General features: G+C 39.9%; 1 protein-coding gene across 1 annotated transcript in view; it reads left to right on the top strand.

Annotated features, from left to right (window-relative positions):
- Positions 1–25,277, top strand: part of ube2j1 (ubiquitin-conjugating enzyme E2, J1) — a 50,418-nt gene that overhangs the window by 13,553 nt on the left and 11,588 nt on the right. Inside the window, exons 2-5 of the mRNA XM_061746730.1 lie at positions 3,443–3,516; positions 7,200–7,331; positions 7,838–7,922; positions 13,533–13,638. Of these exons, the coding sequence (XP_061602714.1) occupies positions 3,443–3,516; positions 7,200–7,331; positions 7,838–7,922; positions 13,533–13,638 (397 nt within the window). The remainder of the gene's footprint in view (positions 1–3,442; positions 3,517–7,199; positions 7,332–7,837; positions 7,923–13,532; positions 13,639–25,277) is intronic.

The following is a 25,277-nucleotide window of genomic DNA, read 5'->3' as shown; positions in this document are numbered from 1 at the left end:
TTGACAGTTGCATTATTTGTTGGACAGATTCTTTTAAACTTTAAAATTAAATCTTATGTGGACACCAGAATGCAAAAGTTTAATTTCTAACAGGACGAAGTGTTAATGGATCATTGAAATTTATAAGGAACAACAAGTGTTTTAAAACTTGCACAATAAATAATATCAATGCCCCAGACAACAAATTAACTTAGGGCTCAGTGTAAAATAGGAAGACGTGCTCCTGATGTGTACAGATGTCAAAAATTGTGCTTGTACCCTCAGGGCTCATAGGGAAAAAAAAGAATGCCCAATTTCTTCTGAAAAGTGACTAAATTGAGAGCAATTGTCTCATGTTCTTCTTTTTGCCCTTTATTATGTGTTGGTATGAAATGAAAATACTTGCAATAGAAGAATTGCTTGTTTTATAAGTAGGTTTTTAAGATGCCTTGGACCGATTTGTTATAAAATTCTAATTCTATATTTTTTGGCATTATGTTAATGTGTCAAAAGATTATTTTTGCTCAATTATCACTGGTGTCTTCAGTATTTTTATCTGTAATTTTGTCAGCCATGTTCTCTGAGGCTGGTTGTAGCCAACCTCGGAGAACGAGGCTGCAAGAAGAAATGCAATCCCAGGTCGATCAAAAAGATTGTTTGGATGGCAGACGAAGAAACAAGTAAAGCATCCCAAGATTTTCAAGATGAATTCCCAGTTCAAGGTACATGGCCATCATATTTGCACCATCTGCCAACTTCTGGACAGCAATCTGGTTCATAAAAAAGACCCAGGAAGAGTTCACTGCATTAATGCCCATAAACATACTGAAAGCTAAGGTGATTCTAGAAGCTGGAATCACCAGAATCAGACCGTCCCACTGAAAAAGGTTATTTTGTCATTTTGGTTTAAAAGAAGAAGACGAAAAAAAAAATCATCTCAAGTTTCCTCTAGCTCAAAGTTTCCATCAAAATAAATACCTAAGATTACTTTCTCAGCCCAATTTCTTTTGAATAGAATCTGAAGTATTTCTGCAAACTGCCAAAACTGCCCAGAATGTACTTTGATCATTCTGAGCAAAAAATACTTTATTAGGTTATATAGGAGAAGTGAATTTTTTAACATATGAATCAACAACAACAAAGCATCAGGGGTGTATGGGGGAAGATCATGGGGGACCTTGAAAACCTGCACACACCAAGACTGTTTATTATTTTTGTGTCTCCAGCGTGGTTAGTTTACATCTTAACTAAAGAGAGCCTGTCCTTGAGCTGGATCAGATGCGAAACGTGCCCTTAAAGCCATGTGGTATGAGGCCATCTCTCTTCATTCTGGCCTGGAGGTTCCACGTCCTCTCAGACCGCCTTGCCTTCATCCCTTGTACTTGCACTCCCATCCGTCCCCACAGCTGACCCATGTCATCTTCTCCTGCATTCATCACAGTCTCCATTTTCAGCTTAGCACCCCAGCAGTCCATTCTTGATTTGATTCTAAACCAATTTTACAACCACAAATAACTCTTAGTTCCTTTTTGATTTTTAAAATCACTTAATAAAATTCAGCCTCAACCTGCTTCTTCTTGAAGTGGTTCTTGAACTGGTAGCTGATACTACTTCTGATAAATGTAATGGTTAATGTTTTTAGTTAACATCAAATCATCAAAGAATATCTGTTAGATAAATAAATCCCTGAATTAAACTTAAAGTATAGCTGAAAATTTGTAAACTAAAAAAGGCATTTATATTTTGACATTTAAACATTTGCACGGTGGGTCTAAATGTCTATCATAAACTTTTTTTAGCTCATGAAGTTTATAGAGAGTCGTTTCAGAGATGCACTTTTGTCCTGGGAAACTACTGCGGCTTCAGATGTTCAGTTATGCTCTAAAATCCAATATTGTCAATAGGGCTGCAGCTATCGAATATTTTAGTAATCGAGTATTCTACTGAAAATTCCATTGATTAATCGAGTAATCAGATAAAATATTTTTGTTTAGACAAAGAGCAATTATAAATATACAGAAGATGTTAGATGTTAATTAACATTACTAAGACTAAATTATATAATACAGTAGGTTCAGTAGGCTGTGTATTTAAAAACCCTGAACTTACACCAAATGACCAAATTCACTGCCTTCACTCAAAAAACTAAGGATCTTACCAAGAAATGTTCTTATTTCTAACCTAAAAATGCCATTACACCTGATAACACACATCACTTAAAAGGTTAGATGATTTGCCCACGTGTTTCAATTGAACTTTCATTTGTGTCAAGCAAATTTTAAGTTCTAGTTAAGTTTTAAGTTAAAGTATAAGATTTTGAGTTTTGGCAGTGTTCAAAATAAAATTCTGATTCCTGCTGTATTGGAGCACATTAGGCACCAGCGCTGCTTGTTTTATCCATGAATAACTACAGAGATAAAACTGAAAACTACCCAGTGAGCTTTATTAAATTTTTTACTTTTCTGACATTTTCTGCCTTTTCTTTTAGTTAAAACTGTAGCGGGAACAGATGTTTAGAGGAATCTATGTATGTACCGGGTTAGAAGGGGAACATATAGGAGAACGGACCAGAAGAATATAGCGTGGATTGAAAATAAAAGTTAAGCATTGAGCTACATGTGTCTCCCGTCTGGTTTCCCTGCAGACTGCCTGAGCATGGCATGTTACTAAAACCAAACATATCCGCCGCCTCTTTCTTTTTCCTTTACGTGCGCGGCGTCAGCGCGTTGTGCCGCATTAAATGTAGTCCGGGCGAAATATGATGCTTTGAGCTGCAAAATTAAAAGATTCCTTGAGGCAGAGAAAATTCCTCAATCATTTTTTGTACTCGAATTATTCGAGGAATCGTTTCAGCCCTAATTGTCAATGGCTGGAAGGGCTGATCATCTATGACAATGAATTCTACTGTTTTAACCATCATCATATCGCCTTACTGAAGAAGGAGAAACAATGAATTATTACCCTGAAAAGGTTGTTGGCTAACTTATGGCATTATGAAGAACACTCTGGTTTTTCTGTTTGCTGTGAAAAATCTGCAGGGCCAAAGGTGACTGCAAGTTCATTGTTCTTGCAGATGTTTACCCTTGCAGGCTGAGTAATTATGAAAGTCGGGGTGGATTTTGGGATAAATTTGGTGTACTGCCAGTGCACAGAAGCTTATAACCGTTCACAATCCACTCATATGTTTGCATGTACGAATGTCATCCTCGTGAGTAAGAGGTTTACAGCCCTCTGTGTATCAGAGCCAGAGTCCCTTTTACAACTGCTCTAGTTGAAATGTTTAGAAATATTTGACTGAAACTCTGGACAAAACCTATTGTTGAAGTGCTGTCGACACATAATGTAACCAGTAATGTAGTCACACAGATTATGTGAAGTGGATACAGCTGTCAGGTTGATAACCTTATTTTTTTCTCCTCCCTCTCCTCCTTTTATTGCCTTTTTGTCTCATTGGAATGAGCAGCGGTAAAGAGACTGATGAAAGAGGCTGCTGAACTGAGGGATCCCACTGAGCACTACCACGCCCAGCCGTTGGAAGTAAGTTCAGAAAACAACCACTTACGGCCTTTTTCACTTTCATGCAGAAACACAATATAATGCATTGTACTATGCGCTTCTTACTTGTCTGTAGAAAATGGCCAAGTTGAGATAGATGCATAAAATAAAACAACACTGTATAAGTGTGGACTATTCACCAATTATGTAACCTTTGAATATGTATTTTTGTATAACCAAATCTGTAGAAAACAACCCAAGTAAATATAAATGTAATAATTCACAGTGTGAAGTTTTTACAATGATAAATTGTTTTCTTTGTAACAAGGAACCCACACTAATATGTATTTTGAGCCTCAATATGTTCGAATTACCTACTATACCTAATATTTCCCACTAATTACTTAGAAACTACTACAATGTTTTCAAGAATGCATAAAATATTCTATTTCAAAATCGTCCCATCAGTTTGTCACATATTTTGATCTATATTTTCCACCATTACTTTGCATGTGCAATACATATTACATTTATGATGAAGTAAAAGGGCCATTCAAAGCACGTTCAGCAAGGATTCAGAGATGAGACTTCAGATTTATTCTGCATTAAAATGATATGAAACAACAGCTAGTAATGTTGATGCACTTTTTTTCTTTTTGTAGTTAAGCTTGACATGTGTCGGTGCATTCATTATATTTGAAAAGGGTTTGTCGTACACAATACAAATACCTTTCTTTTTCTCGTGCAGTAAAGGTTTAGTAGATGCATTTCTTTGTTAGGCATGAAATACTTAAATGTCATTTAGTTATTTTTATATAAACTCATTCTGTTAGACCTTTTTCATGAGGGATGCACTTCCTGTGTGATTTAACATATCAATGCATTTGATGTTAGTGGTGCAACGGATCCTCATTGATCCGTGATCCGTTCGGATCAATATCTTTGGTCCGGCACACACGCAAAATGATTTAATGAAGAGAAGTTATGCCCATGTTCAGTCGGCACACAGCGTGGTCATGGCGAGTGAGGGAACCGCAGAGCTTGAAGGCCCCGCGTCATTTAAATCCCCATGGGAGCATTTTCAAATATAATGATGAAGGATAGAGGTTGGTGGATAAAACCGTGATGGTGTGTAGGTGTGAAACGAAGGCTGATCAACAACCGCATATCACTGCAGCATTTATGCACAATCCGACTGGGCTAAAGCCATCACAATCGCTATGGGTGTGTTTAGAGGTGCAGACAGGGACTCAGTGACTGCGAGAGGTCTCCCCAGACAATGTAGACATCCTTACCTTTTTGAAAAAGAATTTGAAATTATAATCTCAGATATGCTTTGGTTTCTTGGGGACATAGGCTTTATTTCACTATCCATGTTTCAAGGAAGATGACTTGCCTTCTTAAGTTGCACTTTAAGTTGTTTTTCATTAATTATGTTAAAAAGAAGATATTATGCCTTGTGCACTTTAATCTTAATCTTTGGGATGTGCCAGAGAAAACCTTCTCCAGCAGTTCGACTTTCCCATCATTAATACAAGAACTTGGCAAAAACATTAATGGCACCGGATGGGAAATAAATGTTGTGACAGTGACTGTGTTTCCATGCATCAATAACCCTTTTAAAACCTGAATATTGGCAATAACCCAAATTTGCACGGCCATGTAAACACCAATAATCCCTTTGAATAACCCGAATTTGCTCATATTTGGGTTTTTAAAAACCCGAATATGAGCCCTGGGTTACTCCTTTTAAAACCCGAATATTCGGTCATGTAAACGTCAAACGGAATATCCTGATCAAACGGAACAGGAATTAGTTTTCTGAACATGCTCTGTTCACAAGGAATCCTGGTCTTTTGAGTCCAGGAAGTTCTTATAAACACGGAGAAACCAAGACCAGGAGGAGACTAATCACTTCATAAATGGAATGAAGGATATGAACATTTCTGCATTTGTAGACGGTAGAAAGTACCGGGATAGAAGATTTAAAAGAAGGTGAGGGAAAAGTTGCGCGAAGCAGCATTTGTTTTGAATTTGGATACAGGAAGAAGAAGTGGAAATTACGGTAATTGCGTCATCACGTTCTCCGCGCGTCGCTGGTTTGATCCAGATATCACAAATGATTAATTACCATGTAAACAGAATATTCCGAATGTTTCAGTAACTGGAATATTAGCAATAACTTGAATTTTGACGGTATGTAAACATAGTCATTGGCTAAGTCGTGTATTGAAGCAACTCCACATAGTAAAAGCAAACGGGTCCAAAAAAAATATTGGTGTAACTTTTTTACTAGCCAGGAAGTTTGAAAATGTTGGATTGGGTTATGAGTAGTTATCTACATATGTGACAAAAGCGCCCAGTTTGTGGACCCTGATATAAACACGATTCCCCACAGTTTAACCCTGTGTGCAATTTAAGTAGTGACAACAACAAATGTACACCAAGATGAAAAAGATCAGAAAGGTAAATGGTCAAATGGCTTACACTTATATAGCGCTTTACACTGTAGACATTCACCCACACTCACACACACACACACACACACACACATTCACACACCGGCTGTCGCCTGACAACCGGGAGCAACTGGAGATTCAGTGTCTTGCCCAAGGACACTTTGGTGGACACAGGAGGAACTAGGACTCGAACCACTGACCTTCAGGTTCATGGGCCAACGCTCTACCAACTGAGCCACCTACCACCTATATTGGGCCAAAATCTATGGTGTGTACAACAGCTGCCTTTCCAATACTACAGGAGTTCTGCTGTTTTGAAATGAGCTGATCTGTGCCAACAATGCTGTACAGCAACAACAGAAAAACATGAGAAACACAACAGAAAAAGAGACCCCTGAAAATTGTTAAAAGGAAATGTATAAATATATAAAATCAACTTAATGGCCAATCCATGTGGAAATTAATGTAGCTTGCTCCCTGAACTGCCATTGATCCCAATGAGTGCTGGCATTGTCATCTTCGAGTAAGCCCGTGCCAAATGCTCCCATCATTCAGCAAAAGAATGGACTCATCAAGCAAGATGACCTTTTTTTTCCCATTTGTCCTGATTTCAGTCTTTAAAAAAATAAAATAAAAATGACTTTTTTTGGTAATTGATTATTCGATTTATCAAATATTCCATTAATTAATCGGATAAAACTTACTTTTGCTTAATTAATGCCCAATTATAAATATACAATAGAAAACAGATCACCTAATAAAAATAACCAATTTCTTTTCATTTATAAGACAAATGGAAAATTATTTACATATTATGCAAACTAGTAAACTGAAGTAAATAAATAAAAGTAAATAAAATGTAAGTAAATAAAATTACTTCAAACTTAGCATTTCCTGAGACATAAAATTAAATGAAAATAAATATAGTTATAATAATAGTTTCCCATTTATTTTTTCTAAGTATCAAAAATAGAACAAAAACCACCAGGTGATGATCAGTTGACATCAGTTCATTTTTAATTTAAAATTATCCCATACTATCAACATCTTCTGTTTGTCTAGTGATCTACAATAGTAGTATTAACAAAGATTAATTTTCATAGAATGCTGCTTTGTTAAAGTCACGGCTCATCATAAGCACAAGAAACCACTGTCACTGAGAGGCTTCACAGGAGACATCAATGTTGCCACTTCTAATAAATCTGCCCTTGCATGTATTCACACATTTTAATATGGCCCTAATGTGACATTTCCTCTTGTCTGCAGGATAATCTGTTTGAGTGGCACTTCTCCGTACGTGGGCCTCCAGATTCAGATTTTGATGGTGGGGTTTACCACGGCAGGATCATACTTCCCCCAGAGTACCCCATGAAGCCCCCCAGCATCATCCTCCTCACAGTAAGACACACATAAAGACCACATTTAAATTGTTTCTAATCATTATTTTTGAAGCAGAATAGTTAAGTGTCAGTTTGAATTATCAAAGCTTGTAATTTAACCCCAAGCCATCTCTGCTTCCGTTACATGTTGTGGCAATTGTCAGTATAAATCACTTTCTGTAAGAGCACTGCAAATGGATTTCCATTAATTTGATAAGAATATAATATTGTTTTATATTTTAGATTATTGTATGACACCCGGTTTAATGACATATGATTAAGCTTAGTAGAATTTATTGTCAGTGTGACTTTCCATGTCATCCATCTAACTCCTTTATTCTTGAGGGGAACCTTTTTTTTTTCATTTGGTAAATTTGCCACAAAAACCTAGATTTTGTTGCATTCCCTCCACTATTTCAAACTCATAGCTGCATGTGATAACTTTTGAGAAGGTATGTTTTATTCATTTGTTTATGTCCTCCCACACAACCAACTCATGCTTGACATTATTGCATTTCTTCCCAGCCAAATGGAAGATTCGAAGTTGGGAAGAAGATTTGTTTGAGCATCTCTGGCCACCACCCCGAGACCTGGCAGCCATCTTGGAGTAGTAAGTATATTCAAAAATGAAAAATGGTTTTAAACATTCACGGTAATCATTTCCTGTTTTATTTTTGTAATGTTTTTCTCCAACTATGATTAAATCTGTCAGTAATCACTAATCGCTTATAATCTGTTATGGCGATTTCTATTTGCGGGTTTTGAACTCTTTTTAACGGAATACATTTTCTTTACCACTTTACACAGACTTAACTTTCACGAAGATGACAATTCCTTCAAGAAACAGGGATCCTTTTTGGCATGAAATATTTATGCAGGAAATACTGTATTTACTTTCATTGACTGTAACATAGCAGTGATTATAAAAGTCTAACTTGAATAAATGAAAGAAAGGAAATGATAGTATATTGCATTATACTAAAGACTATAACTAATGTGAAAGGTAAAATTTGTCTAATTGATCACATCATTAACTGTAACTGAAGATTTGAACAAAATCATTGCTAAAATTTGAGGCCTTTTAAAACAAATCATAAAATTGGACTGATTGGACATTATTTGGGAATTTGCAGTAATGGACCTTCATCTGCAGAATTAAAATCTCCAATCAAGTATAGTCCCTGATGTTTGCTCTGGTATTTTTTAATGACTAGATGAGCTGCGAATTTGAAGTTCATTACAAAATAATTATCAAGGAGTCAGTGCTGAGACTGTAGTTGTGGAGGGTTCCTTTTTTTAAAGCCTTAGGAGTCAAAATTGATAATTTATTTCAACCAAGAACTAATTTTCGTTCGGACCTTGCATTCCATACTTTTTCTGAATTCTGCTTTCATGTTCCTTCACAGCATGAGACTTTAATCAAAGGGAACGCAGTGGGAGATGGTACATCTTCCTCAAAGCACTTTTCCCCACTGACTCATAACCCAAAACAGGTTTAAATCAATAACAGAATTGAATCAAAGACAAAGGTTCCTTTAAACCTCTTTTTACTAATGCACTACGGGTCACATGGCTATCCATGCCTTAGAGATTTGGCTTCTCCTGCTAAGTTTTTGAAAGTGTTGTGTACAAGTCATGCCTGATCTTGTTTGGAATGACCACAGGAGGCAAGGCTTGCAATAACAGCTCTGAACGTCACGGCTCTGCTGATTTCAGAGCTTTTCTAACTAATCTTGGCTGACTCTTTAGTTAATACACACCAGGCCTGCATATTGAATGAAGTGTTGCTAAATGATTCAAACATTTTATTGGTTGTCATTTAATAATATTTTAAACATAAATCTTTTCCACTTTTTTGGCTATGTATATGTAACCCAGCCCATGTGGGATTGCAGCTCTTTACACCCGTGGAATCTGCGCTGTGCTAAAAGTTGTTTGTCTCGGTGAGGCTAGTGAGGCAACAGTCCAAAACATGGTGGTTGTGGTTCAGATCGCGCCGTGTATTGGTGTCAGGGTTCATACGTTTTGAAAAAACCTGGAAAACTCATGGAATTTGAAAATGTCATTTTCAAGGCCTGGAAAAGTTTTGGAAACATAAGTTCACCCCAAAAGTTTTGGAAAAGTCATGGAATTTATTTTTCTCACTTAATGATAACATTTAGTTATAACAGCCTATAAGGTAGATTCAAAATTGATCAATACATATTTCGTATCGAAAAGTCTCACACGTTCTCGCGCGTGACGTTCCGAGCATCTTGCACATCATGCAGATTGGTTATTATTACAGTTATTACAGTTATATTAGATTACTATACAACATATACTACATATACTATACTACAACATATTGCTGGTATACCAGTGTTTAAACAAATGTTTCTTTTGTATAAAACCAATTGTCATTAGATCTCCACTGTGGTGACTTTTTACATAGTTTTATTCCTATATTTCATTCATACATTGATGTATAGTCATGGAAACTTGCTGCCAAGTCATGGAAAAGTCATGGAAATTTGTTGGTTAAAATGTGTATGAACCCTGTGGTGTTGATGCTGGCAGCTCCACCTTACAAACCATAAACAAACACTCCGAGGCAAAATAACTCATACAAAAGTCATGTTAAATACAATACAATAAAAAAAACTTTGCAGGAGTTTGCAGTATGAATGAATGAATGAAAAAATGAACGATTGGAGACTGCTAGCATAATGGACAGGTTTTTGCCAGAGCTCGTTTGACATGCAGGTATTCTGTTATATGATAAATAAAAACAGTTACCCTTGAAATAATTACACTCTAAATGGTGTTTATTTTTTGGTTGTTTAAAACTAGAACTGCTGAGGCGGTCACACAGATGGTTTTGTCAATAACTTGTCAATAACTATGACGTGTGGGTGTCACAGGAAAAATGAGGGTCGTCCACATTGGAGGCAATCTCAATTAGGGATGGGAATCGAGAACCGGGTCTTGTTGAGAACCGGTTCCCAGTGTTTCAATTCCTTGGAATCGTTTGCATTTTTCGCAAACGATTCCCTTATCGATTCCAGTCGGCGCGAATTACGTCACCACGCACGTTGCGCAACGTGCGCATTCGCGCCCCGGAGGAAAACACGGGGACAAAGCGGCATAAACGCTCGAAAGTTTGGTTACATTTTACCAAAAAGGATGACAACAGGGCGACAATTCTTGCAATGTGGACATTTTAACAAAGGGGGGAAACTGTTAGGACTCGGCCGGCTCATGCGCTGTGACACGCACCGTACGGCGCAAGTCGCCGCGTACCCTACGCCGTAGGCTCTGCGTCGATTTAACGCGGAACCATAATTCATGCTTTAGAAGAGCTGCGCGCTCGGCCACGCGGACGTGCTGGGCGCTTCGGCGGACAGTGGAGCTCCTGACACAGCTGCAGCTCGTCAGCTCATCTATGGAGAAGTTAAAGAGCATCTACCACTAGCTTCTCCTTTCATCAAGGCAGGAAGAGTATCAGGCCAGAATAGATGAATGTTACCAGCAGTGACTAAGTTTGTGGTGTTGAACATGTTACTGGACATTCTTGTGCAATTGCTACAAAATAATTTGTTGTTTTTCGTTAATTTCTACAGAAGAATATTTATTTTATTATTATTATTTTATATTAAATACATATTTTACTGTATATTACAAATCATTTTGTGGGGAGCCCAAGGCTGGGGGCATCTTAAGACCTCACTTATATTTTTTTGTTCAAAGATATAAAAGTTTTATATCTTTGAACAAAAAAGATCAGAGAAACAAAGAAATTGAAACAAAGAAACAATTTTAGTATCAACTTTGTTTTATTAAAACAAAGTTGATACTAAAATTGTTTCTTCGCCTTTTTTCCAAATGAGAATCGATAAAGAATCGAATCGTTAAGCAGAATCGAAAATGGAATCGGAATCGAAAAAATCTTATCAATTCCCATCCCTAATCAATGCAGAGAGACATTGAGATGAGATGAGATGAGTGACCAACACAACCACATTGGATGACTTGCAACAAAATCTGGTTGAAGAATGGGATGTTGTTTCTTCAAACTTCAATCATCCAATCCACCAAACACCAAACAAGAGTCAATGGAAAAATAAGTTGTTTGACATTGGCAGAGAAGATTTGGCCCATTTTTCATGGGTGCAACTCACATACTCAGCTCTGCTGCTCCTCCCACAAATACATGTTCCTTACGAATGTGTCACCATTTAAAAGGGAAATACACAGGCTTCCAACGGTATTATTTATAAGATTTATTGCCAAGAAGCATAATTTTGTGTAATTTTTGACTATAGGCTACCTGTCTCATTCAATGTGCATACTGCATATATTTAATTTACTGCACTTTATGGCAAATTGCACTGATTTGTTCTTGGTGAAGCACCACCTTGATAAAAATAAACTGTTTCATAAATTGAACATATGTTTTCACTAGTCAATCATTCACTCGTATACAAAAATCCATTTGAAACAAACAAAAGGAACTCTCATTGTTCTCATTGTTGATATGCGATCAAATGGCGATTAATTGCGATTAATTAATTACAAAGCCTGTAATTAATTCGATTCATTTTTTTAATCGAGTCCCAGCCCTAATATATTTATTTTTATTTCGGGGCGGGGGATGGGGGTATATATTTATATATTTTAATATATCATATATTTATTTTATTAATATTTATACATTTTTTTTAATTATTTTTTAATGTGAAGGAGGGGGTCGGGGTGGGGGTTCGGGGTGACATCCGCTGTTAGTCTAAAACGCGAAAAACACAGGGAAACGCACAACGAGCACATAAGCCTTTGGAGCTGTAAGAGAAAAAACAGACACGAGAACAGACAGAGACCATTTCAGCTCTGCAAATACATTCTTTAAAATCAGACAATGTGATTTTCTGGATTTTTCATAGTTGAGATAGTTGAGATACCTGTGATGAAAATTACAGGCCTCTCTTATCTTTTTAAGTGGGAGAACTTGCACAACTGGTGTCTGACTAAGTACTTTTTTACCCCACTGTATGTATATATGTGTGTGTGTATATAGTCTATTTATTTTTTTATACATTTTCCAGGCTTTGATGGCATGTTTTGCCTCTACTTCTTGGTTTACTCTCTATTTTAATAATACAGCCTGCTTTTGGTGTTATTGCGTTGCCCTAAAGCTGTGGCCATAAGGGACCAGACTTGTCAGTTATTTCTGGTAGCAATATAAGGCAGGAAATGTTTTGTGTTGGTATGTTCAATACCAACTCTGTCTGTTCTCTCTTTTCCTGCTCTGTCCAGCTGGTCTTCAGCAGGAGGGTCCCCCCTTATGATCCAGGTCCTGGTCCAGGTTTCTACCCCCTTATGATCCAGGTCCTGGTCCAGGTTTCTACCCCCTTATGATCCAGGTCCTGGTCCAGGTTTCTTCCCCCTTATGATCCAGGTCCTGGTCCAGGTTTCTACCCCCTTATGATCCAGGTCCTGGTCCAGGTTTCTACCCCCTTATGATCCAGGTCCTGGTCCAGGTTTCTACCCCCTTATGATCCAGGTCCTGGTCCAGGTTTCTTCCCCCTTATGATCCAGGTCCTGGTCCAGGTTTCTTCCCTCATAAAGGGGAGTTTTTCTTGCCGCTGTTTGGCTTAAGGCTTGTCTCCCAGTAGGGGAGTTTGTACCTGCCATTGTTTATGTAATGATTGCTCGGGGGTTTATGTTCATGTTCTGGGTCTCTAAAAGGCTCCTAGAGACACTTGTGTTATAATAGAAGCTATATAAATAAAATTGAATTGAATTGAAATGATATGCACAAACAGCATGCAAATTGCCATGTTTTGTAATTATAATACGAGTAACCTTTTAAAATAAGTATCTTCAAAATACAGTCGTAGAAAGGGCAACCAGGAATAACTGAAGCGCAGTGGCTTGTGTCATAACACACACAAGCCACTGACCCTGACCATGCTGCAAAACTTGCCTTGTGCCAGCCGGAGATTGTGTGAGTGGAGATGCATTCTGAATTTCCTTCAGGGGTGTTGGGGCTGTACACTAAACAGAAACCAAATATTATTCCCCCTTATGTAACACGAGTACCGGCCATGTGCAGTGTTTCATGACATTTAACCTCTGTCTTTCCAAGTAATGCTGAAATCTGTTCATGTTTTTATTCAAATTTTTCTCATCGTTGTTTTTTTCTCTCTCCCTTTTTTCCCTCTTGCTTTTTTCCCCCCGTTAGTCCGAACGGCCCTAATTGCTATAATCGGATTCATGCCAACAAAAGGAGAGGGTGCAATAGGATCTCTTGATTATACCCCAGAAGAGAGAAGAGCCCTTGCCAAAAAGTAAGAATTGCTTGATGAAAATCTTTTCACTGTTTTCTCTCTGGACTGTATGTGCTTTGTGTCCAATGCTTTGGACTGAGAATAATAATGAAGTGGGCATTGCAGAGTGGATTGAAACGGTGCATTCTTCCAGTTTATAAAATCATGATCCATATGATCAGTACTGGAGTTGAGGGGGGATGAGGGGGGATGGCATCCCCCTGAAATAAAAACGGTCCAAATCATGCCCCCTGTAAAACTGCCATCCCCCCTTTCCATCCCTTATGTAATTTCATCAATGAATGTGGTTTTACTGCTATTTCAACATTTAGAGTCATCACCAGAAAAATAACAACAGAAAAATAACTTATTTGACAATTTTCAACTGTTTCAAGTAAATTTTCACTTGAAATAAGTAGGAAAATCTGCCAGTGGGACAAGATTTATCTTCTTATTACAAGCAAAAAAATCTTCCACTGGCAGATTTTTCTACTTACCGTATTTTCGCGACCATAAGGCGCACATACATTTTTTTTTTTTTTTTTTTTTTTTTTTTTTTTTAAATGTGCCGGGCGCCTTATGAAACGGTGCGCCATGTCTATTACCTGAATTACGGTAATGTAAGGCCGGCCACCATGAGAACGCTAAAAAGAGAAGGGGGCGGGTATAGCCGTGAATGAGACCATCCACTGAGCTGTTTAATGCGAAACAGATGATGAAGACTTTTAAAGCAGCACAATGTAACTTTTCCACCTTAATATAATTTTTCCAGAGTCATTGTGATGGTACATCAACTTACAACAGGTTTACTGACACCTCTGTCATGGTCTGAGGGGTCTGTATCGCCTTCACTGGCACTATGTAACTTCGAGGTGGATGGTAGGAACCCTTCCACACTACTGGTAAAGCACTACCGCTTTTGTCCAAAGGAGCCGCCAAACTCAACAAAAGCTGAAAGTTACATTGTGCTGCTTTAAGGATTTGCTTGATGTGTAAAGTGAAATAAAATACAATCAAACTAAGTTTTGCTCCTGCTATATTTTTAAATAAGCACACTTGTGTGTGTGTTCTGCAGCGCGTGTGTTTTGCATGTCGGAACCGAGGAAGAACCTGCCGTGGGTTTGCGGGTCCGATCGCCGCATCCCCGGGGCAGATCCGGCTGAAATGCCGGTGCTCTTTCCCCGGGAGCCCCTACTACCAGTCCATGTGGGCTCCTCCGGTCCCGGCCGGTCGGAACCGGTCACGTTCCCCGGTTAAAGCCGCGGTGATGCGCTGCTCCAGCCCGACTTCCTGGTTCCCCAAGCGGGGTCCGATCGACCTGGTTCCCGGCCGCTTTGGGAGCAGGGATTTCTGGGGTACGTCCCAGGTCGGACCAGCTTCACTCTCCGAGATTTTCAGCAAAATCTGTCGGTTACAAACCCGGTACCGGATCCCCGACAATGCGAGAATGTGTGTGTTTCGCACAGCGAAACACACACATTCTCATTTATGTGGTGCTTGCCTGCCACGCTGATGGACAGAAACTGTATGGTGATTTTTAAAAGAAAAACTTTGCATAAGACGTTTCCAGCCGGAGTCATTATAAGGACGAATGAAAAGGGGTGGCTGGATGAAGGGACGATGATCAAGTGGCTGAGACAGGTCTGGAAATTCGGACTGGCGCAGCTGAATTAGCGGAGCGGAGCTCCTGTCTGATACAACCCGGTACCGGCATGCGCGTGTGTGAGCGGGACCAGCGCGGGGGGGCGGACGGGGAGCGGACCCGGTCCAGCGCGGGGGACCCGGGACCCGGGACCAGCGCGGGGGGCGGGGGAGCGGAGCGGGACCCGGGACCGCCGCGGTCGGGATCCGCAGCACAACGGGGTATGAAAAGTTTACTCTTGTGCTTGCCTGCCACGCTGATGGACAGAAACTGCCGGCTATGGTGATTTTTAAAAGAAAAGCGTTGCCTAAACAGACTTTTCCAGCCAGAGTGAAATGAAAAGGGCTGGATGGATGAGGAGATGATCGGGTGGCTGAGACAGGTTTATGTGCGGGGACCCGTGTTTTTTTTAATTCTTTAATGCGGAAACAGAAGATGAACCTTTTGAAGGGTTTGATTGATGTGAAAAGTGAAATAAAATATCAGACTAGACTAGACTAGAGCTTCCGCTCTATTTTTAGCGCGTGTGTGTTTTGCAGCGTGCGTGTGTGCAGCTCCGTCTCTGTAGACGGCGCCTTTTGGGTCGGTGCGCCGTATGTGTGTTTTAAAACCAAAAATGACACACAAAACTGAGGGTGCGCCTTTCCACACAGTGCGCCATATGGTCGTGAAAATACGGTATTTCAAGTGAAAATCTACTTGAAACAAAATTGTTGTTTTTTCCAGTGATGAGTCTTGTTTTAAGTGTAATGAGATTTTTTTACTAAAATGAGACATTTTAACTAGAAATAGGACAAATATTCTTGTTAAGATTTAGAGTTTTTGCAGTGATCCATTTTACTTATCCTGTGAAGGACAGAGTCATATTGATAAGTTCAGAAAAGTGATTTTTATTGTTGTGTTTTGATGTATTTGATGTAAGCCCAGTGGATATTTAAAGCTTACAGAAGGCTGCATTAAACTGCTGCTATGTCATTCCTGCAGTATTTCTGCAGGTGTTTTGGTCAGTGCTATTATTTGTAATATATTATATTATTTGTAATCAGCACAAAGTATCTGTCCCCATATGATAAAATCCACCATCCCCCCCTGTTTTTTTTTTTTTTTTTTTTTTTAACAACTCGAGTACTGGATATGATACACAGATCGGTAATGGATGTGATCGTGGCTGGAATTGAAGGCAGAATGCCTGTTTACACCATATATATAGAAAGCCAGTTAACACCAACGTATATGTCATCAGCACGTTAACCTTGATGTTAATAATGGCTTCTCTCAGAACACATCGTGCATCCACACCAGTCCTGGTGTTGCATGCCATTATCACATTTATTCATTGTCTCCAGAGGGAACGTGAGCCAACATGTTGATTTTCATTTCACACCACATTAGAAAGAAAGAGGATCCTGTTTGAGTCTCTACTTTATTAGGAGATGAGATGAGGCTCTTGATCAGATGATGTGTTTCATTAGCACATGGAGACCAGATTGGCAGGAATATGCATTTTGCTATAAATGCATGGCATTTCAACGCACATTTTTTTCCCGTGTAGTAAAAATGTTTTATACAAAGTTATGAAAGGAATCGTTCAGTCAAACCTGATGGTTTCCATGCTTAAATTATATTTGACCTTAATCAAGTATTTGTTAATATGCAAAACCCGGATATTGGAGTTGGAATAGTGACTGAACAAGTTGGATAGTTGCAACTCTATTTTTCATGTTTGTAAATTGCTTCAAGTTCTTGTGATGTAACAGGACACATTTCCAGACTGGCCTTTGGGATTCTAGGAAGGATCAGAATGTGAAAAAATATGTTGAAAAATAAATAATACAATCCTCACAATGTAGTCCAAAAGCCAATGAAGACTTCCTTGCTTATATTTTGTATTTGTTTGTATGTAGAGTGTGAAAAAGTGCCCCCTTCCTGATTTGCTCATGGTGGTTTCAGTCACTACGGTCCCACTCTCTGGAATTCCTTGTTGCAGGAACTAAGATCTGCTCCAACAGCCCTCCTTCAAAAGCAGACTAAAAACGTACCTTTTTGCACAGGCGTTTGACTAAACTCATGGTTGGCTGAGTGATAGCATTTTTGTTATAATGGAAGTATTGTCCTGTAATTGTTTGTTTGTTTGTTTGTTTGTTTATGTATTTGAGCACATGCTCGTCGTGTGAAATGTGCTTTATAAATAAATTTGCCTTGCCTGATTCCTTTTTTTTTTTTTAATGTTTGTCGCACTTAAATGTTTCAGATCATCAAACAAATTTAAATATTAGACAAAGATAACACAAGTAAACACAAAAGTTTTTAAATGAAGGTTTTTATTATTAAGGGGAATGAAAAATCCAAACCTACATGGCCCTGTGTGGAAAAAGTGATTCCCCCTAAACCTAATAACTGGTTGTTCCACCCTTAGCAGCAACAATTGCAATCAAGCGTTTGCCATAACTGGTAATGAGTCTTTTCCAGCTGTGGAGGAATTCTGGCCCACTCATCTTTGCAGAATTGCTGTAATTCAGCCACATTGGAGGGTTGGAGAGCAGGAACCTCCTTTTTCAGGTCATGCCAAAGCATCTCAATCAGATTCAGGTCGGGACTTTGACTTGTTTAGTTTTTCTGAAGCCATTCAGAGGTTGCTGGTGTGATTTGGATCATTGTCGTGCTGCAGAACCCAAGTGGCTTCAGCTTGAGGTCACGAACAGATGGCTGGACATTCTCCTTCAGGATTTTTTGGTAGACAGCAGAATATGGGGCTAGAACAGTCTCATAATTCACAAATGCACACGCCGATCCGCAAATGCACAGGAGAAGATTCATAAATGAACAGAACAATTCACACGTGCGTAGGACAAGATACACAAATGTATTTTTGATGCACACACAAATATAACCTGATTTACAAACTTTTTTTTTTGTCTGTGAGCTGCGCTTGATTTGCGTGTGACTTTTGAGACTCCCCTGACATGACTCGATCCACAAATACGTTTTTTTTTTACACGGAAGGATCTGCAACCAAAGTGTTACTTTTACACCAGATGTAATGGGACATACACTTTCCAAAAAGTTCAACCTTTGTCTTTTCAGTCCACAGAGTATTTCCCCAAAAGTCTTGGGGATCATCAAGATGTTTTCTGGCAAAACTGAGACAAGCCTTTATGTTCTTTTTGCTCAGCAGTGGTTTTGGTCTTGGAACTCTGCCATGCAGCCATTTTTGCCCCGTCTCTTTCTTATTGTGGAGTCATGAACACTGACCTTAATTGAGGCAAGTGAGGCCTGCAGGTCTTTGGATGTTGTTTTGTTCTTTACTGACCTCTTGGGTGAGTTGTCGCTGCTCTTGGGGTCATTTTGGTCGGCCGGCCTCCTGGGAAGGTTCACCACTGTTCCATGTTTTCTCCATTTGTGGAAAATGGCTCTCACTGTGATTCGCTGGAGTCCCAAAGCTTTAGAAATGGCTTTGTTACCTTTTCCAGTCTGATAGATCTCAATTACTTTGTTTGTCATTTGTTCCTGAATGTCTTTGGATCGCAGCAGGATGTCTAGCTTTTGAGGATCTTTTGGTCTACTTCACTTTGTCAGGCAGGTCCTATTTAATGGCCCTTTTACACTAGTATCTACTCAACCCGACTCGACTCGCCTCGCCCTTGTTTCTTTTCAATACCCAGATCAGAAGTACTGTATGCAGGGTTGGAGCGAAGCTGCTGTGACGTACTCGATTGTGCGATTGGGCCAATCCCCTGACCAATCAGTGGCCTGTAGTGTGATGATGTCAGTTTCAGCCGCTTAGAACCTTGGCAGAATAGATACAGAAAAAGTATCTACTCGGCACGGGTAGACCCCTAGTGGAAAGGCGGCAAACCGAGTAGAGTCGAGTAGGGCTGGGGATCGATTCCGATTCTTAAAGGGGACCTATTATGAAAAACACGGTTTTTTCTTGTTTTAACATATATAAAGTGGTCTCCCCTCACCCTGCCAGCACAGGGGAGACAAAATACCATGAATTTCTGCAGGGTCTCTGACCCCCGCCGGACAGAGTCCCCCAGTGTCAAGTGGTTTTTTTTGAGCCGATTAAAATCTGCTCCCGTCGTGACGTCACGACGGGAGAAGATTTCCATAGGTTCAGCCTCCGCTGCTGAAACCACGCCCACAACCAGCTCTCTACGCTGCTGGAGCGGCGCTTCCTTCAGCCAGTTGGACGCAGCACCGCGGCGGAGCAGATCCGGGTTAAATCATCCAGGTTCCCGGGTGGTTTGGGAGCTGGGTCCTCGGGGGTCTGTCCCAGGTCGGACCAGCTTCACCCTCCGAGATTTTCAGGCAAATCTGTCGGTTTGATCACCGGTAACCGACGATGCGCCGCGGATGCGCTCCGGAGCCGATCTGTGCGCCCGCCTTGGGGTTGCGCCGCCCGTCGCGCAGCATCCGCCGGGCAGATCCGGCTGAAATTCCGCTGGTTGGTCCCCGGGAGTCCCTGCTACCAGTCCAGGCGGGTTCCTGCGGTCCCGGCCGGTCGGAACCGGTCAGATTCCCCGGTTAAAGCCGCAGTGATGCGCGCTGCTCCAGCCGGGCGCCCGGCGTGGCTCCGGGGCCAGCGTTCAGCATCCGCCGGGTAGATCCGGTTTAAATAGTGCAGAAATGTTATTTATATACAACTCATATTTAATTTTAACAATAAAGTTTCCATTTGTGAAAATTCAGTGTTGTGATAATTTACAGGCTCGGGCTGCTCTGGCGGAGCGAGGTTTATGCTCCTCCCCTGCTACACGTCATTCAGGGAGCCAATCAGCACAGAGCCTCATTATCATACCCCCCCCTTCCCTAAAAATGAGGCGCAGAAAAAGAGGTTAGAAGCGGTAAAACTAGTGACAGGGCCCACAGGCTGGATTTATGATTTATGTAGAAAAAACAAGCTTTAGATTGTTTTTAAGACATTCAAGGCCTGTTTAAAATATACATTAAATGCCATAATAGGTCACCTTTAAAAGTATTGTGACATCATTTTTAACATGCTTTTAACACTATTAAAAGTCTTGGCCAACATCCCTCAAATGTGTCTAAAAGAGTGTAACAAGAAAAACTTCACTCTAGTACTCCATTCTGTCCTTTTTATTACAGTGTTTTTTTGCGCCGTGAAAAACGGGTCCTTTTTCCCCTTTCCTGTCAATCATTGCGCCGCTCCTCCTCCAGACCTCCTCCAACCAACCGCTACACACTTCTGCCGTCTTCACACACACGCGCGCACACCAAACCACAAACACCGACACACAGCCCAGACAGGGCGACTACAGCCCGGGGATGAAGTCCAACCGGGACCAGAGGACCGGGGCCGCAGCTCCCCAGTTTTCCTCCGGTGATTAGAACAGAAGAGGCTCTAAACAGCTCCGTGTTAAGCCTGATTTATGGTTCCGCGTTAAATCGACGCAGACCCTACGCCGTAGGGTCACGGCCCGCCACCAAACCAGGTGCGCCGTTTTTGCACAGTTATGCAGAAAATCCCAGAAAGCACACAATACACTGAATGTTAAAAGTTCGTTGTTTTTTTGGGTGTAATTGATGTCAAGACACCCAACAAAACACAAAAAATCAAGAAAAATGTGTTTTTCATGTCACAATACCTTTAAGATTCAGAATCGATTATCAAGATTCGATTCGATTCTGATATTGATTTGGGTTAGTGTTATTAAAACTGTTTTTTGAGCTGTTGCATGAATTATATGACTAGTTATGCAAAATATTACTACTAGTATTATATTGAGATTCAACAGCAAGTATTGTCAGCTAATGATGCTGTAAGGACCAATCAGCTCCCAGAATGCTGATAGAACTGCTTTCAGAAACATTGTGGGTCAGAATTACCAAACAGATCCAGGGAGGAAACAGAGACGGATCAAATCGGTTTTATTTTTTCACACATTCTGTTTTTATTTGTTCCATTTTCGGTCTATTTTGGTTTTTAATTTTTGAGCATTTGGTTTTTTAGCATTTTTTGCAAATGTAACCCCAAGACAGTATATAAAGTAATGAAATATAGACAATTTATGCAATTATAACCTAACACTTTAATGTTTTCATACCTTTAAACATATTTAAAGGCAAAAACATGGCACCAGTTATTCTCGTTTCCAACAAAACATTCCTTTTTTTGGGATAAACAAAAAAAATAACCAAAAGTTGTAATGGAATGATGAAAAAAAGGAATAAATAAAAGAAAAAAAAATCAATCTTTAGACATATGAATCGATTTTTAGGAATTAATATGAGAATCGATTTAGAATTGGGAAATCGATTTTTTTCAACACAGGCCTAGAGTCGAGTCAGGCTGAGTAGGTACTAGTGGAAAAGTGCCATAAGTGATTTCTTGATTGAGAACAGGTGTGGCAGTAATCGGGGGGGGGGGGGGGGGGTGCATTTGTCTGATGATCTGAAACATTTAATTGTGACAAACGTGCAAAAAAAAAAGAAATCAGGAAGGAGGCAAACACTTTTTCACACAACTGTATTTCTTTACTAGTTATCCGTCATTGAAAAAAAAAAAAAAAAAAATTCTCTCAGGTAAAGTCTTGCAGTCAAAATAATTGTATCTTTTCAGTCAATCCAGAAAATGCAAGGAGGCAGATCTGTATGTTCCCGAATTGGGATAGCTTTTAAATATCAAACGATTCCTTCAGCTACCAACTGAAAAGTGATGATGTTGAAATTGGATTTTATTTTTTAAAACCATATAGTATATGATTGACACTGAGCTTCACTGTTCAAAATAGTTGTTGTAATATGTGAAGGTAAGTACAGTAGTTCAACTAGGTAGGTACTCCTATAGGCCTTGGGTCATGGTGTCAACATTCTCTACTACTTCAGCAGGATGAGTCATTTTCTGATCAGACTGCTGTAAGTCGTCTGTTGTGGGCCGGGGGGCAACAAATGGACTGTAAGGGGCAAAATGCAAGAATGTAAACTTCTAGTTATCAGGGGCTGGTTTTTATTCCTTACGTAAAATTCAAAGTGTTGGCCAGTCCAAGGGACCAACCTGCAAATATGCTCAACATCCAAGACTATGTGATCAAATTATCAAAGTACGGACAAAGTTTGGACATGACATCTGTCTCAAAGGATGATGCCGAAGTTATCTGTTTCTACTTGAATGTTTTCATTGGCTGTGGTAAAACTACTCATAATCTTAAGTACAACTATTAATAGCGCCACTTCCCATTAGTGACGGGTTACAATTCTTAATATTTGTACTCACTCAACCCAATATGAGTTCTGATCTCCACCTCCCAGTAGGGCTGCAACTAACGACTAGTTTAATAGTTGACTAGTCACCGACTATTGAAACGATTAGTCAACTGTTTTCTTCATCCTGCTCCCACTGAATTTCTCACCATTACCGCCCGCGCCTGCAACGTGTGTGTTACACTCCCGCCCGCTCCCGAAAAACTCAGAGAATTTATGCCCGCACGGCGCACAATAACGATGCATTGATTTAGTGTCTTCTCCCGTCCCGCAAGAGAAATGTCCAGACAAATCTATCTGATTTAATGTTAACATGATTATTGTGGAGTTTGATGGATAATTGACAGTTCATAGGTCACCTGACTGAAAATTAGAAGCAAATCCTTCATTGTCATCATCGCACAAGCTATTTCGCCTTTCGCGCACGCATCAATTATGTGATTGAGGTTATAGCAATGAGAGTAGCTGTGAGTGGCTCAAATAATACTAATAAATAACATGAAATAAACAAAGTTAACAAATGAAACGAATTAATTCAACAAATGAATCACTTGGCCATTACATTGCTGTGTAGGGAGAGAATGTTGCTGACCGACTGAGGTCCCAATCCCTCGTCTCTCTTCCAAGATTCATTTAAAATACTAAAAAATAAAGTCAGGCATAACGTTAAAGCCAAAATAAGCTTAATATCTTACCAAGGCAAGTCTGTTTCGTTCAACACTCCGACGTGCTTTCTCTTCAAATGCTCGTGCATTACCGACGTGCTCCCGTGATAAGCAAGGTCTGCTTTGCAAACCCTGCAAGTCATCTTTTTATTACGCGCAGCTGCTGTACAGGACGCCGTCATTTTGTTTTACCCGCCACCGCTCGGCAGAGACGCTATCGTGCATGCGCGACTCTCGGCAGAGATTGTATTGAAGTGAGACGCCTCACTCCGTTGGAAAAAACACGTCTGGCGACAATTGATGACAATGGAATTCATCGTCAACAATTTTGATTATCGATTTTTGTCGACAACGTCGACGAATCGTTGCAGCCCTACCTCCCAACATACAAATGTACTGCTGCTCATATATAGCACACTGAATAGTTAGACTGAGATATGGACCCCTTGAGTCGGGTTTAATCAATATTGTCACATCTCAATTGCAGCCTATAATTACCCATTTGGAGAACCATATATTTACTTTTATTTTTTCACACACAATTTTCCTCTCTCTGCTTTTTGGCATGTCTATATTTGTGGGATGAGGCTTCTTACTGGATCAGCCATTTGTTGGATGACTTGTTGAAAACAAGTTATTTTACTCTGACACATACCCAAACTTTAGTGACCACTACAAGTAGGAATTGGAACTCACTTTTTGGTTTCAATCTTAGCAAAACTAACCTTGGATTTCAACTGCAGATTTTTCAACTCTGATTTGCCATTAAATGACAAAGAGGCGGACAACCCAGGCTGCCTCTCACCACTTCTGCTGCCACTTTGTGACAGTTTCTCCTTGAAGGTAGCGGGAGACTGAAGTGGGGGAAAAAGAGTGAAAACTTCAAACATCGTCTACATGTCAAGCTCCTCACGTTATTTTTATTCGGTTATAGAAATGAAACCCCTTTTTGAAGCCTATCATATGAAATTAAATTGCAAGGAAAACAGTTCCAAGCCAATTATTTATACATCTCCCAAATGTATCTTTTATCTCAGTGTCTATCTCAGATCATACCACGGCTCCAGTTTAAGGACCGTCTGAGCTGAAATGTGTTCTTGTTGATATGCTTGAAAGGCTTCAGTCTTTCAGTTGAGGACCCATCAACCAACCACGCAGCATGATGCCTGCTGGTGGAGGCACAGTCTGCCCTTTTATGCTGTCACAGTCCACTCACACGACTGGCAAAAGAGAATATTCAGCATGCCTCACAGGATGCTTGAAGCTCAGTTTCTTCTTCTGCATCTTAAATTCAGTTGAATATCATCACATTTTACTATGTCTCTAGGGCAGGGGTCGGCAACCCAAAATGTTGAAAGAGCCGTATTGGACCAAAAACACCAAAAACAAATATGTCTGGAGCCGCAAAAAATGAAGTCTTGTATCAGCCTTAGAATGAAGGCAACACATGCTGCATGTTTCTATATTAGTTAGAACTGGGGGAAGATTTTTTTTTCATTATGAACTTCGAGGAAAAAGTCGAAATGTCGAGAAAAAAGTCGAAATGTCGAGAAAAAAGTTGAAATGTTGAGATTAATGTTGAAATACAATCTTGAGAAAAAAGTCGAAACGTCGAGAAAAAAGTCGAAATGTTGAGATTAAAAAGGAAAGGAAAAAAGAAGAAAAAAAGAGAAAAAAGAAAAAAAGCATAAAGAAGGAAAAAAAAGAAGAAAAGGGAAAAAAAAAGGTCAAACATTTTGGAAAAAAGCTCCAGGAGCCACTAGGGTGGCGCCAAAGAGCCGCATGCGGCTCTAGAGCCGCGGGTTGCCGACCCCTGTTCTAGGGCAAGACACCGATTTGGCTCATTTAGCACCTAATTGTATTAAAATGTGTCTGTCACTTTAGCCCAAGTAGCTGATGATATGATGACTCTTTCACCCTGCTTTTCATGGCTGTAACATCAACCCATCAACTGCTGAAAGGGACATTTAGATTTTCTATCGCAAATGCACAGAAAGTGCCTTTCTGTGTTGTATTTTCTTGTCTGTTGTGATCCTCATCTTCACCATATTGTCCTGCGTTCGACTGTCACGACTGACTTGAAGAGCTGAAATCCCATACGACTTAAGAGTCCTGGCATGTGGATGTGC

Source organism: Cololabis saira, chromosome 18 (assembly GCF_033807715.1).
Source record: "Cololabis saira isolate AMF1-May2022 chromosome 18, fColSai1.1, whole genome shotgun sequence".
In the NCBI taxonomy this organism is placed as follows: domain Eukaryota; kingdom Metazoa; phylum Chordata; class Actinopteri; order Beloniformes; family Belonidae; genus Cololabis; species Cololabis saira.
This window is presented reverse-complemented; position numbering and strand designations above follow the sequence as displayed.